The following is a 16564-nucleotide window of genomic DNA, read 5'->3' as shown; positions in this document are numbered from 1 at the left end:
CTAAACTTCCAGGCTTGCCAGCACTACAGCCTAGACCAGTCACTATGAGCCTGATGTTTAGTCTGAGTTAAATCATTAATCTGACTACTTAATTTGTCTTCTTGCAAAGTGAGCCTGTTGGAATCAGAACAATGATTACAATTAATTTATTAAATTGAAAAGATAGTTAAGGCAAAATAAATCTGGTTAATTAACTTTGATGCTTATATTATTTGTTCCTCCACTCTCACAATTTCACTACTCTAACATCATTTTATCAGGGAAACTCTCTTAATCTTCCTCACTGAAATAACACCCTCCCCCACTACCCACATTCTTCATCTTACTTCTCTGCCTTGCTATACCTTCACTTGCTTGTTTATTACTTGAATTCCCACACTAGAATGTAAACTCATAAGGTCAGGGCTTTGTTTTATTTACCTCCCTAGAACAGTGCCGGGTACATCATAGGCACTCAAATGTTGAATGAATGAATCATGCACTTTAGAGAAAATTGTTCCTGCTAGAGACTGTGTAATATTTTACATACAACCTCCATACTACTATAGTCCACTCCAAAACTATAGCTGTGATTTTTTCCCCCACATAAATCTGGATAGATTATTTTTATGCGTTAAATGTTTATGGTATCGGGGCACCTGGGTGGCTCAGTCGTTAAGCGTCTGCCTTAGGCTCAGGTCATGATCCCGAGGTCCTGGGATCGAGCCCCACATCGGGCTCCCTGCTCAGCGGGAAGCCTGCTTCTCCTTCTCCCACTCCCCCCGCTTGTGTCCCCTCTCTCGCTGTCTCTCTCTGTCAAAAAATAAAATAAAAAATCTTAAAAAAAAAAAAGTTTATGGTATCTATCTCTCTGAATTGGGTGACTAGAAAGAACTAGATCTCTCATTAAATATTGATGCAATGTTGACAACTGAGATTACGAAGTCTTCTAGCATTTTCTGATTTTTGAATATATGGCTTTACTTTGTGAAGCTATATAAGGCCTATCCATACTGATCCTAGGAGAGTAGGGGATAAATTCATGATTGACATTATTTATTTTGATTCAAAGCTTAAAATATATGAAGGCCTCTGAATAGATATTTATGTGTTACTTTTTTTTCATTCATGTGTAAAGGATATATGATATATATTACTTATCAAAATAATATAATTTTCTTTTTATATCACTTTGGTTCTTGGTATTTGTAGTTTTTAGTCCTTGACTACAGAATAAAGGCTCATGTTTTCTATTATTTGTGTCCTTAGAATGGAGTTATCCTGAAAAGAAGCATTTAACTGCTTAGTTTTTAACTACTTGCATTAGCCACTTTTTTTTCCCTTTCTTATCTTGCAAATGAAATTAAGTAAAATAACTGTAGTAGAATATTTCTGGCATCAAGTTGGCAGAATTACAGAGAAAAAAAATCAAATAAATTATTATTAAAATGAGATTTCTTTCTCCTTCGCTTAACACGCAATGCCTATGATAACGTTTCTTTTGCTTTTATCTTCTAAAAATTAAATAGATGTTAATGGGCTATAAATGTAACGAAAGGGAGAAACTTCTTATCCAATATAAAAATCTAACTACAGGGGCACCTGGGTGGTTCAGTCGTTAAGTGTCTGCCTTTAGCTCAGGTCATGATCCCAGGGTCCTGGGTCCAGCATGGAGTCCTGCATGGGAGGAAGGTATCCCTGCTCAGCTGGGAGCCTGTTTCTCCTTCTGCCTGATGCTCCCCCTGCTCGCTTTCTCTCTCAAATAAAGAAATAAAATCTTTAAAAAAATCTAACTTCTAACGACTCAGTATGTGTCTTCAGGACAGAAATTTAAAAAAAAAATGAAAAATGAAGGATATAACCAAAAACAAATCATCTGGCTCTCTCAAATTTCCCAAATTGGTTTATGCGGTAATTATATCTCTAAAATGAATTTGGGGCTTGAGAATTGGATTGACTTTATACAATACAACATATAAATTAGATAAAAGCCTATATTTTCTCTAACTTGGTTTTGTTAAACAGTAAACTGAGCACCATCGTGGTGGAATTTTGGATCCCATCTATTTGAACATATGAATATAAGAATGCTCATATGCATAGATGCGTGCATGCACATGAAAAATGCTAACCATTTAAAATGAAATTTCGTAAGGAAAAAGACTAAAAAATAATTTAGTGGTAAACAGTTTTCACCAATAATTCCATGGTTCTCTTAAAATGAAATAAATTGGTAGTTCAGTGCAAAAAAAAAAAAAAATAAATAAGCAACATGCCATAACTGTGCTCTGAATTCATATGATGGGAAACCAAAGAGAGGCAATTCATTTTTTGTTTGTTTTTCTCAACAACAAAAGTTTCTGATGGTTTAATTTTGCAGACCTAACTGCTCCATCCCAAATAAACTCCAAAGCCTTTCAAGATGATTTGCAGCCTTTTGTATGCAGCTGCTGTTCTACATTCCAGGACTTTCTTCAAAACATGCTATATCATATAATACTATAAGTCAAGACTTTATATCACTTGATAAAACTAAAATATTCATTTAGTTTTTAAGGTGCATTTTCCTGACATAGTACCTATAACAGTGGTTCTCAAAGTGTCATCCATGCATTGCTGGGTGTCCCCCAAGAACATTTCAGAGGGTCCACAAGATTGAACGATTTTCGTAATAATGCTAAAACACTACACCCTTCTTACTCTCGAATCCCATGTATACAGTGGAATTTTACAAAGGTTACAGGATGCATAATCACATCGTATAATGGAAAGTGTCAATGTTTGGAATTTCCACATAACTCAGTAGTGAGAAATGAGAAGAAATAACTATAAGTGAGTAATGAAAAAAATTCTGATTTCCTACTTAATACCCTGATAAAAAAGAGAAAACATACAAAAGTGTATATTATGATCTGAGCTGACCCTCTCGTCTCAAGGAATCCTGTTGGGACATAAGGCAGGAAAACCTGTGATACACTTAAGACAGTATTAAAGCGGCATGGGAAAATGTCTGATAAGTTGTTCCAAGTTTCAAGGCTCAGCGTTTCCTCCACTCCTCAGGTGTTCCCTCCAGTTAAAAAAAATACATACAGAATTAGTTGATATAAATTCCGTTCCACTCTTCTACCTTGCCTGTCGATCACGATGTTTTTAAAATGAGATCAGCAAACATCCCGTATTCATTCAGTGGCATTGAATCAAACGCCTCTCATGATTCCTTAGTGCAGTTACCCTCTACCTAAGGCAGGAACTTTCTGAGGAGCAATTGGGGAACCGGCTTAGTGCATTGAGGCACTGAATGCTAATTTTTGAATCCAAGTGACTCTACGTGATATGTGTTAAGTGTGACTAAAGTCATGTGACTAGCTTTTTAAAGCAGATTCACCAGAATGTGCTTATCCAACAAAAATGCTGTGGCATGCTCTTTGAAATGGTGAACTTGTTTTTCTGAAGTAATCATAATTTATAGGATGCTTAATCAAATAAAGAAAGTGGAGGTCTAAGCTGAAAAATACTGGTTTGGTTAAAAAAAAACAACCACCTAGACTTTATTATATAACAATGTATTACTTTTCTTATTTATTAACTATTTTTGAGACCAGAGATATTTATCTCAGGCAAATATGTTTCCTAAAATACTATATGCTTAAATAACTTTGAGCGATGATATCACAATCCAATTTTAAAGATAATTTCAAAAGAGGATTTCCCAAAACATTCTGTACAATAGCAGTGTTCCTATAATAAGTACAAATTCCCAAGAATTAGTATGGCAACACTCATTTAATTGTTCCAGTGTTTTTGTTTAAGAAACAAAATAGCAGCCCTATTATTTTAAACCATACCTCATAGTTTAGGGTAAATTATAAAATTGTTGTACCAAACAAGGATTATTACAGGAGATTAAATTAAAGATTTCTACATTATTCTGGAAATGCAGATGCAAATTACAGCTTCTCAGAAGGAAGTTAGGACCCTCACAGATATTTTGAGAGGTTTTGAGAAAATACAAGAATGAACATTGAATAATTCTAAACAGCTATTTATTGGCAGTTAGTGAGCCATTTTGTTGGTGTAGTTTTTAAGAATCTTCTGAGAATAAAAAATGCAGAGAGCCTGTCACATTTTTATTTCACAAATGATAATGAGGAATTTTGACAGAGCACCATTTTTTTTTCTACTAGATTCAAGAAATGGTCTTCTGTACCCCTTGGTCCTTACGAAGTAACAATCAGTACAAATAAAACTATGAAAGTTAACCCAAGTTAACCCATATTCTCCAGAGAGCAGATGATCCAGATTTGGATGAATCTTCCAAGTTCCTACAAGAAAAATCATTCCTTAGAGTATCCTAGAAATCAAAACTAATATTGAAAAAAAAATGCTCTGGTTTAAAAATGGGATATGGCACAGAACCTAAATTACCAGAAATCTAATATATCAAATAAAGGTCTTTTAATCAAGTACTTTTTATTAAAACTGGAAGTATTTTCATATAGTGATTGTTATAATAACAAGGACAATGCCTACAAGAATGACACTTTCTGTACAGTGTGTTAAAAGCTCAATAGTAGCAAAAGGTTATGAAGGGTATCTTTAGAATGCAGAGTAGCAGTGAGCAGAATAAAAAAACATTCTTCAAAACTATAAATATATTATCATCTGTTGCATATGTTGTCTCCTGGGATGATAATTTATGGTCATAAAAATGAAGCTTTGCTGCAGAATGTTGGCTAATTTTTCTGGAGATCAGAGAAGGAACAAAAGAGACACTAAAAAGCACTATCCACATATTTACCCATGTTTTGCAATTTCTTCAAGTTTTCAGAGCTTATTACAGTCAAGGTCACTGTTAAGAATTTAATTCAACTAGCTGTTAGATATAAAATTTTATTTTATTTGTCTTGGTCTTAACCTAGTGAACTGTAATCCCAAGAACAGCAACATTTTTGTGCAGGACACATTTTAAGAAATACTTAGATGTACGAACAGTGAATCCACTACAGAATCTGGTTGAAAATGGGAAATGTAAACAAGAGTGTAACTTACAGAGGCATCAGGAGAGTTCCAACTCCTATATCAACTCATCTAGGAATATCTCTGGGACACTGTGCTTCTGAATTTCTGGTTCTATTTCTGTGGCTTTATTTGTAGATGAAACTCAGTCTGGCAAATTGGGCTCTTTTTCAGAATGTGAGATAGATGCCATGTGACACACTTGGTCATTGATAATAGAATTGTTGAAATTGATAATTTTAGAAAGAATGAGTTTTTTTAATTAATAATAACCTTTTATTTTTTTAAAGATTGTATTTATTTGACATAGAGAGAGAAAGAGAGAGAGAGAACAAGCACAGCAGGGGGAGCAGAGAGAGAAGGCTCCCCACTGAGCAGGGAGCCTAATGCAGGACTCCATCCCAGGGTCCTGGGATTGAGCCCCGCATCGGGCTCCCTGCTCTGCAGGAAGCTTGCTTTTCCCTCTCCCACTCCCCCTGCTTGTGTTCCCTCTCTTGCTGTCTCTCTCTCTGTTAATTAAATAAATAAATAAAATCTTTAAAAAAAAATATCAAAACTTTGGAATTTGCCTAATAGTGCATTGGATAAGTATTGTATATGAATAAAGTGGAGTATGATACATTATTTAATGATATTGTTAAAATTTATCATTTAGAAAATTCTACATTTTATATTTTAAGTTAAAATAGATTACAAAACAACACTGAGTTTGTATAAGAAGAAAATACTGGATTGATAAGTGAATATCATTTTATATATCAGTACATATAATATGATCCCATTTTGTAACTATATACATAATTGGTAATTACAATTGGTTACCTTTGGTAGTATCATTAATAATGATCATTATATCTTTATTTTCTAAAATTGCCTGCCATGAAAAAAGAATTCTATAAAGAAATGTCTTTTCAAAGGAATCTGCCAATAAATACATGAAGAAATCATCAAATGCATTTTGAATCAAATTAATACAAATTAAAACAACTAGATACAATTCTCAAAACTAACAAACACACAAAAAACGATAATATCTATTTTTATCAGTATATACTTAAGTGTGCTCTTAAAATGGGCACAGGAAATCCACTTTTGACACAGCAAATCCACTTTTAGGGTTATATCATAGGGAAATTATCAGTCATACAATAATGAATGCAAATGGATCATTTACACATTTGCATAAAATATTGAAAAGCTATCATTTGATGAAGTACAACATCTATGCATAATAAAAACCCTCTGCAAAGTAGGTTTAGAGAGAACATACCTCAACATAACAAAAACCTAATATGGAAAACCCACAGCCAATAGCATACTTAATGGTGAAAAACTGAGAGCTTTTCTCCTAAGGTCAGGAACTAGTAGACCAGGATGTCCACTCTTACCACTTTAATTGAACATAGTATCAGAAGCAATTAGACAACATAAAGAAATAAAAGACATCCAAATAAGGAAGAAGTAAACTCTCACTATTTGCAGATGGCAGGGGACTATATATAGAAAACCCAAAAGACTCCACCAAAAAACTACTAGAACTGATAAATGAATTCAGTAAAGTCACAGGATGCAAAATCAATGTACAGAAAGGTGTTGTATTTCTATATACCAGTAATGAAACAGCAGAAAGAGAAATTAAGAAAACAATCCCATTTACAATTGCACCAAAGCAATAAAATATTCAGGAATAAACTTAACCAGAGAGGTGGAAGACCTGTGCTCTGAAATCTATAAAACCCTGATGAAAGAAATTCAAGATGATGTAAAGAAATGAAAGACATTCTATGCTCATGAACTGAAAGAACAAATACTGTTAAAATGTCCATACTACCCAAAGCAATCTACACATTTAATGCAATGCCTATCAAAATACCAACAGCATTTTTCACAGAACTAGAACAAAAAATCCTAAAATTTGTATGGAACCACAAAAGACCCCAAATAGTCAAAACAATCGTGAAAAAAAATGGAGGTATTACAATTCCAGATGTTGAGTTATATTACAAAGCAGTAGTAATTAAAATGATATGGTACTGGTATAAAAATAGACATATAGATCAATGGAACAGAACAGAAAACCCAGAAATAAACCCACAACCATATGGTCAATCAATCTTCGAAAAGGAGAATGAATATAAATAGAAAAATGACAGTCTCTTCAACAAATGGTGTTGGGAAAACTGTACAGCCACGTGCAAAAGAATGAAACTGAATAACATTCGTTCATCATACACAAAAATAAACTCAATATGGATTAAAGACCTAAATGTAAGACCTGGAATCATAAAAATCCTTTAAGGGACCACAGGCAGTAATCTCTCTGACATCAGCCTTAGCAACATTTTTCTAGATATGTCTCCTGAGATGAGAAATAAAAGCAAAAATAAACTGTTGAGACTTCATCAAAATAAAAAGTTTCTGCACAACAAAGAAAACAATTAACAAAACTAAAAGTCAACTTATTGAATAGCAGAAGATATTTACAAATGACATATCCCATAAGGGGTTAGTGTTCAAAATATATAAAGAACTAATACAACTGAAGACAAAAAAAACAATATAATTAAAAATGGGCAGAAGATATGAACAGACATTTCTTCAAAGAAGACATACAATTAGCCACCAGACACATGAAAAGATGCTCAACATCAGTAATCATTAGGGAAATGCAAATCAAAACTACAATGAGATATCACCTCACACTTGTCAGAATGGCCAAAATAAACAACACAAGAAACAACAAGTGTTGGTGAGGATGTGGAGAAAAAGGTACCCTCTTACACTGTTGGTGGGAATGCAAACTGGCACATTCACTGTGGAAAAAAGTATGGAGGTTCCTCAAAAAATTAAAAATAGAACTACCCTATGATCCAGTAATTATACTACTGGGTATTTACCCCCAAAATACAAAGCACTAATTCAAAAGGATACATGCACCACTATGCTTATTATAGTATTATTTACAACAGTCAAACTGTGGAAGCAGCCCAAATGTCCACTGATAGATGAATGGATAAGGAAGAAGTGGTACATCTCACACACACACACACACACACACACACACACACTGGAATATTATTAAGCCATAAAATGAATGAAATCTTGCCATTTGCAACAACAGGTATAGAATTAGCACAATGTTAAGTGAAATAAGTCAGTCAGAGAAAAACAAATACCATTCGATCTCACTCGTATGTGGAATTTAAGAAACAAACAATCAAAGGACAAAAAGAGAGAGAGAGAGAAAGAGACAAATCAAGAAACAGACTCTTCACTATAGAGAACAAACTGATAGTTACAAGTGGGTACCTGGGTGGGGAGATGGGGATTAAAGAGTACACTTACCATAATGAAAAAAATTAAAGAATAATAGAATAAAATGATAAAAATGAAAGAAAAGCTAGATATAATAATAATTTGCCCAATAATTAGAGGTTGATTTTTAAAAAAATGGTACAACCAGATAATAGAATAGATAAAATTGACAAAAATGAAAACTTGAAGATTATTTATTGACAGTGAAATATATTCAACAGGTATATTGCTAAGAGAAAAACAGGTTATACAGTAATATTATGAATAATCCTATTCTAATTATGTATTCATGCATAGGTGTGTATATTAGGTATGCAGAAAAAATCTGGAAGTATCGACTGACAAAGTTACAGATGTTCTCTGTGGGTGGCACAATTATGGATGACTTTTCTCCTTTTTATTGCTTTGTTTTGAAATTTTTATAACGTGAGCATATGTTGTTTAGGTAAACATGAATTTTAAAATGCTTTAAAATTATATCTAGTTGGACGGAGGAGCTGAGAATTTATCCAATCCGTTTACTAAAGGTGGCTCAATCAGATGCAAAAATGGGTAAATATAAAAATCCCAAGACTTCAGACATGAGAGAACCATGCTGCATTTGTGGGGGACACATTAAACTGATGTATGACATTTCAGAATTACCATCATTACCCACCTTATAAACAGTGATCATCTATCTTCCCAGAAGTAACAGTAGTTTAATGTTAAAGGATACATTTCCTTCAGGGGAAGATATAATTGACAAAACATTGAGAGACGTGATTTCTATTTATTTGCAAGTCAACATAACACAAGGTGAAAAACATATTAAAAAGGAAAAAAAAGAAAAAGAAAAAGTGACTCACTCTTGTTGTGTAAGCAGCTTCTGGATCATCCTCTAGAACACGTGAAAGTCCAAAATCAGAAACCTTACACACCAAATTACTGTTGATCAAAATGTTACGAGCAGCAAGGTCCCGGTGAACATAACCCATATCTGAGAGGTACTTCATGCCAGATGCTATCCCTCGAAGCATCCCCACTAGCTGGATGACCGTAAACTGGGCATCGTGTTTCTGAGAAGTATTTCAAATATACAATTAAGATGTGTTGCTCTTCCTTAAAGATATATCTTGGTTAAAATCTCACATACTGAACTGTAAAAAGACTGACTATATACATTTTAGTTCTAAGCACTCCAGCCTAACAAGATATGTGAATAAATAGATACAAGGCTAAAACAAAACAGCACAGTAGCTACATTACTAAATACTTCATTACAAGGAGTGTCCTAACATTCTGACTTCAGGTTCAAAACTAGATCTTTCCTGGTCTTTTTGTGACATACAAACCCCTCAGAAATTTTAAATTCAAGAACAACAAAATGAAATGACTCCTGTGGCTATTTTAGTTTTACATATTTATTTGATTGAATGTCCATTCTTCCTTCTGGTTTTTCAGATGTTTTATTAATTGCTTCAAAGAAGGTGGATGTTAAATGTTTAAATTATCATCATAAATAAATAGTTCAGAATTAGTCAAAAATATTTACTGAATATTCATTTTCTACTCAGTCTTGAGTTATAAGTCATAAAATGGAAAACAATAAAACACAAAGTCAGAGATCTGTATTTAGAAAAGCTTCCAATTTACTTGGATTAAAATACAAATATATGATTTATATGATAAATAGGTAAATAGATACACACATACAGATGTACATATGTGCATAAATGTATATATAGATAAATAGATATAAAATTCCATGTTTAGTTATATCTACACAATAACAATTTAAAAGAATATCTATTATAATGGTTTTAATTACCTGATTCAAAAAATATTTGTTTTTGAAATGTTTGGGAAAATAATTGCTGATAAAATTTGTATTTGCCTCGTGAATATTAAAATAAATACCTTCTCATTTATAGAAAATTTAAAAGTTTCCTCCATGATAATGAATTATACCATGCTTCCTATCTATCTATCTATCTATCTATCTATCTATCTATCTATCTATCATCTATCATCTATCTATATCTATTTTATAGCACTGCAAGCATATTAAAGACAGAGTATATGTCTTTTTTATCCCTTGCAGTGATTGGTGATTGGCAGTGTCTTGTTCTCCATAAAACTTTCACATATCTTTGAACAAATATTTGCTGAAAAAATTAAAAAATACGTATAGATGCATATATATCACCAAAATGATATCTCTGAATTGAGAAAACTTTGAAATTATAATACTTGCTTATTTTCTGAGACAAAAGCTCTATGTGAGAGATAGATGGTCTTCTACCTAATAGCACTCTGAGGTTACTTTCAATGAAGAAAAGAGAATATTTGTCTTACAACAATGTTACTTATGTCTTAATTTATGGGTCTTTTTAAAATTTTTATTTTAACTAATGTGAATCTTGGCAGTATAAAAAGACTGAAGATTGCACAAATTTGTTTTAAAAATATAAACCAATTGCTGGAGTGGGGGGTGGGGTGGGAGGGATGGGGTGACTGGGTGATAGACACTGGGGAGGGTATGTGCTCTGGTAAGCGCTGTGAATTGTGCAAGACTGTTGAATCTCAGATCTGTACCTCTGAAACAAATAATGCAATATATGTTAAGAAAAAAAAAAAGAAGAAGAAGAAGGTAGCGGGAGGGGAAGAATGAAGCGGGGGAAATCGGAGGGGTAGACGAACCATGAGAGACGATGGACTCTGAAAAACAAACTGAGGGTTCTAGAGGGGAGGGGTGTGGGAGGATGGGTTAGCCTGGTGGTGGGTATTGAGGAGGGCACATTCTGCATGGAGCACTGGGTGTTATGCACAAACAATGAATCATGGAACACTTCATCTAAAACTAATGATGTAATGTATGGGGATTAACATAAGAATAAAAAAAATATAAACCATTAACTTTGTAAGACTGTTGAATCATAGACCTGTACCTCTGAAACAAATAATACATTATATGTTAAAAAAAAAAAAAAAAGAAGATAGCAGGAAGGGAAAAATGAAGGGGGGGAAATCGGAGGAGGAGACGAACCATGAGAGACTATGGACTCTGAGAAAAAAACTGAGGGTTCTAGAGGGGAGGGGGATGGGGGGATGGGTTAGCCTGATGATGGGTATTAAAGAGGGCATGTACTGAACAGAGCACTGGTTGTTATACGCAAACAATGAATCATGAAACACTACATCAAAAACTAGTGATGTAATATATGGTGATTAACATAACATAATAAAATAAAAAAATATAAACCATTAACTTTGGATGCTGCAAGATAAAGATGCAATTTTAGTCTTCCTCTTACTATTTAGTACCCCCCCTCCAAATTTCAGTTTTACTTTAAACTTTGTTATCTAATTGCTGGCAAAATATTAGCAGTTGCCTCTAACATTTTTAGCAATTCATTCCATATTTATGCATATATATGTATAGGTAGAGGGATAAGAGATATAGATAGGGATAAGAGATATATGAATATATATAAAATCTTCTACTTACACGTAAGAAACTGTCCAAGGAACCATTCTCCATGTATTCTGTGACAATCATAACTGGTTTACCTGGATATAGGGTAAAGAATAAATTAAACATGATCATCAGCAGAGTTCAACAAATATCATATCATGAATACATACAATACACTTTGATACAGTGATGAATTAAAAAATGTAAAACTTTCCCTGTCTCCCCAATTTTGCAATGTTTCAAAAAAATTCAATAGAAAATAAAACCAAAAAAAAAATTGAAGAAGATTGGTTTGCAGAACAAGGGCCTACAACCTATAGTATCCAAATTGGCTTATTTGGAATGGCTTTCTGTGAACATAAAATATGCCCCCTTTCTTCCCTTTAATTGCATCCTAGCTGATCTACAAAATCAGGTATTTCTGCCTTCCAGCCCAAGATAGAGCCAGGATTTCCACAATCATTCATACTTTCTACAGATATTTATAGAGCTATGTACTAGGTGTTCCTTTTTATGCTGGTTAGTGAGAGCAAGTAAATCAAAGTCCCCATCTTCATGATCCTATTTGTGAATTTCATAAAACAAGACTAATAATTATAACTCTTAAAAATCTGTATTCAATTAACACATTAGAAATATAAAATCCATGTTTAAAAGGAAAATAAAATTAAAATAGCTGTTGGCAGTAACTTATAATAACCATTTTAGAAATATGTGGCCTTAAATACCATTAAACCGTTTAATGAGCATTTAACTTTATTTATATAGCACTTGCTATGTGCAAGATGCTGGTTTAATTATTCTATATATGATAACTTGTTATTATCACTTCCGTTTTACACATGAGAAAGCTGAGTTATGTAGAAGGTAATTAACTTACTCAATGTCATATAGCTAATAAATAATAAAGCCAAGAGCAGCAAACTGAATCCACTATGCTGTTACTTTTGGAAATTTATACTGAGGGAAACATTTAAAATATGAAAAAGCATTAGATACGAGAGTGTTGAGTATGCTGATACATATATTTACAAATAGAATAAATGTTCAACTATGTAATGATTCAGGCAATTTTTGGGTGTCAATTCCATGGATTATTCTGAATTGAAATGACAACTCTGAAGTCTGTAGCATTTTAGATAATTGTTACAGTTTAATTGTTACTTGATAATTACAGATAATTGTTACATGTGAGCAAAGTTGAAAATATAACTCTATATACATTATGATAACAACTTGGAAAATAAGTAATGCAAAATGAACAATTCAAAAAGAAAAAGAAATATGGAAAATGGATATTTTTGATATACAGAAAACACGAGTAAATTTTTTGCATAATATAATTATGTAACATTATATATTTATACGTGTATATTACATACATACATTACACTACTTCATCTTTACATCATGTTGTGCTTTAGTAATATGTATTATTCCCATTTTATGATGTCCTCAACTGAAAGCATTGTAGATTTAAGAAACCTGCTGAGGTCACACAATTAGTTAGTTCTCCAGCAGATCCCCAACACAGCTGTCTCTGATTTTAAAACCTACACTATTACTACACTATAATTCTCTTCCTTTATTTCTGCTATACTATTGTTTTAAATATAATTCCATCATGTCACAAACAGAAGGAAAATCACTTGTCTTCCATGTCCAGAGGACCTGAATCCAGTCTTGACTGAGCACTGCTGAAAGACCTTGTTCAAATGGCTTTTTAAAAAAACATCGATGCACCCCTCATTGTAGCACACATTTAAGTTTTCCTCATATGTTCCTTCTATATCATGAAGGTTTGTTTGACATTCTGATGATAGAAAATAGCTTTCTGGGGTGCCTCGGTGGCTCAGTCAGTTAAGCGTCTGCCTTTGGCTCAGGTCATGATCTCACGGTCCTGGGATCGAGGCCCATGTAGGTCTCCCTGCTGAACAGGGAGCCTGCTTCTCCCTCTCCCTCTGCCCCCTGCCCCCCCCAAGTTTGTGCACACTCTCTCTCTCTCAAACAGATAAATAAAACTAAAAAAAAAAAAAAAGAAAATAGCTTTCTTTGCTTGCTTTTTCCTTTCATAGGTAAAAACTCTTAATTCACACTCGTTACAAATTATATGGCTTGATACTATGAAGGTTATACTTGCTATATTTAGTATTTGTATGTATCCCAAGCTATAGGTCTTATTTATTAAAAGGTAAGAAAAATTATTTGAATTCTATAATTTTCAGATAATTTTTATATATGTAACAATCGATATACCAATCTATTTTCCAATAAGGTACTGATTTAGTTATATATTTTGGGTAACACATCATATATATCTAGTTAATCTGGTAATGTCTAAAAAGTCATTTAGCCAAAAGCTTAAGCCTCTAGAAGTTGCTTCTTCAAAATTCTAATTAAGCTTTGATTTAACAATATTCAGCAAGAAAGGGAAGAATCAACATTTCCCTGAAAACTTCTATCTCTCCTGAACTGATCAATCCAATGCCTAAAAACTGGTCCCAGAGACTGATCTGAAATTAAAAGAAGGGATGAGTGAACAAACGAATGAATGAATGAACGAATGAAATCCTTCATATGCATGTTCTCTATAAATCACTATAATTTTCTATGTTCTGCCTTAATACCATTCTATGAAGAATAATAGGCTAGCAAAATCCAATGCATCCATTAAGTGTAGTCACATGTATTCTGCCTCACACAGCCAACTCTCAATTACAGTGGCCAGTTACCGAGTTTTTGTACTACCCAGACCTTTGCTTATCACTCGTTTCCTTCTGGCTCCCAGCCTTATGACCATTTAGTTTCTTGTTAGCCTGTCTAGTGGAATGTTTGGCAAGGGAAATAAAAGTAGCTGAAAAATCAAACCAGTCAATTAAGCCAAAGTCCCATGACCATTCAGAAATCAGATCAGGTTACATTTAGCTCTAAAATTTAGGTATTTGTAAACACATCAGTTAAGATGGGCAAGTCTGAAAATATGCTTTACATTAAGTTCAAAGATTCAGCAAACCCAAAAGTACAGACAAAGAATAAACAGAATCACAAATATTCTACCTTGGAAAGCCTTAATTTTTAAGTTTTATTTTTTTAGCGTCTAAGTTTCTATTCTACCTTAGCTTCCTTGTGCTTTTGATTAAAATAAATAGGGTTAAAGGAAAAGAAACTCTCTGCAATAGTGGTGAGAACTAGTTCTAACATGTATTAAATGTAGCTGGAAATTATTTATAAAATATCAGTTCATCTGCCCATGGATGCAATGTGTTTCTATCAAGATTGCATGCTCTCTCATATGTATTTTGATTTAGAAGTGACATTCTCAGCTTTTTCAAGGGCCTATATCATTTGCTGCCCTCAGAAATCCTAAAATACATCTGACTATCTGTACTAAACTCAATAAAATTATTGTTGGATGACTGGCTGAAATGAAACTCCAACAAAAATGAGCAAACAAAATGCGCAGTGGAATTTTGCTTTTGTTCCTAAGCTGATTCATGAGCATAAATAAAATTATGATCTTTCATAACTAAAGGGTTAAGGGAAGCGAATCAGTCTGTTACAATCACTTCATTTCCCCAACTATCCCCAGTGGTTCAGATATATTATTAATCTTTGAACCACTGTTTGATGACACAAGGGTTGTGATTCAGAATATATAAGAATTCCAGGTTCAATATTATGTATTTCACCACAGCCTTCCTAATCACATTTTCTATAAAGAGAAGGGCAGGAAAATGTAATAAATATATAGCCATACATAGAGATTTTTCTTGCAGTTATCAAATAAATGTTGGCTTTAGATTGAAATATTTTCATTCAAACATAAAAAGTATTTATTAATGATTAAAATATTAAAAATTATTGGGGTGCCTGGCTCGCTTAGTCAGTAGAGCATGCAAATCTCGATCTTGGGGTTGTAAGTTCGAGCCCCACATTGGATATAGAGATTACTTTAAAAAAATTAAAAAAAATATCTAGGGGCACCTGGGTGGCTCAGTTGGTTACCCGACTGACTCAATTTCTGCTCAGGTCATGATCTCAGAGTCCTGGGATCAAGCCCCATGTAGGTCTCCAGACTCAGAGTGGAGTCTGCTTAAGATTCTCACCCTCTCCTTCAGCCCCTCCCCCCCACTGGTGCCTGTGCTCTCTCTCTCTCAAATAAATCAATAAATCTTTAAAAAAATTATTGAAATTTAATTCATTTTCAAAAGAAATGCTATTAATTCCTATTACCAGTAATTGTATTTCACACACTCTATGTCTCATTTCCAAAGGATTAAAACACACTCTAATACATGAGTGTGGTTTATAAAATCAAAATCTTTGACCTTAGCAGCCAGCATTCATTATTAATATCATGTAACCAGAATCAGGGTAGAAGCAAAAAAGCATACACAGCAGGAAGAAAATTGAAAAAAGGTAATTGACAAATATGCTTCATGATTCACAGAAAGAAATGCTAGAATCATCTTTGATTGGAAAGAAAATGTTTTGGTTTTAGATTTTCATGTACTATACCTAACTGACTGATAGGAATATTCTGATGAGCTAAATTATTTTTCTGTGGTTTACCATTAAATCATATAAAAATACAGGACAATCTTCTCCAAATTCCATTTTAATCAAGACTTTATTTTAAGAATGACCCCTATTAGGATGCTTGGGCAGCTCACTTGGTTAAGCATCGGACTCTTCATTTCTGCTCGAGTCATGATCTCAGGGTCGTGAGATAGAACCATGCAGGGCTCCCTGCTCAGTGTGGAGTCTGCTTGTCCCTCTCCCTGCTCCTCTGCCCCT

At 33.4% G+C, this 16564-nt stretch overlaps 1 protein-coding gene across 2 annotated transcripts in view; it reads right to left on the bottom strand.

The window, feature by feature from the left end:
- EPHA3 (EPH receptor A3) overlaps positions 1-16564 on the bottom strand; it is a 359545-nt gene that overhangs the window by 36383 nt on the left and 306598 nt on the right. For both annotated transcript variants that reach the window (XM_021689408.2, XM_021689410.1), the window contains exons 12-13: positions 11801-11862; positions 9159-9368 (exon numbers count right to left, since the gene is read on the bottom strand). In XM_021689408.2, coding sequence (XP_021545083.1) covers positions 9159-9368; positions 11801-11862 — 272 coding nt within the window. The remainder of the gene's footprint in view (positions 1-9158; positions 9369-11800; positions 11863-16564) is intronic.

This window comes from Neomonachus schauinslandi, chromosome 1 (assembly GCF_002201575.2).
Source record: "Neomonachus schauinslandi chromosome 1, ASM220157v2, whole genome shotgun sequence".
NCBI classification, from domain to species: Eukaryota; Metazoa; Chordata; class Mammalia; order Carnivora; family Phocidae; genus Neomonachus; species Neomonachus schauinslandi.
The sequence above is the reverse complement of the archived record's forward strand: the minus strand, read 5'-3'. Positions and strand labels throughout refer to the sequence as shown.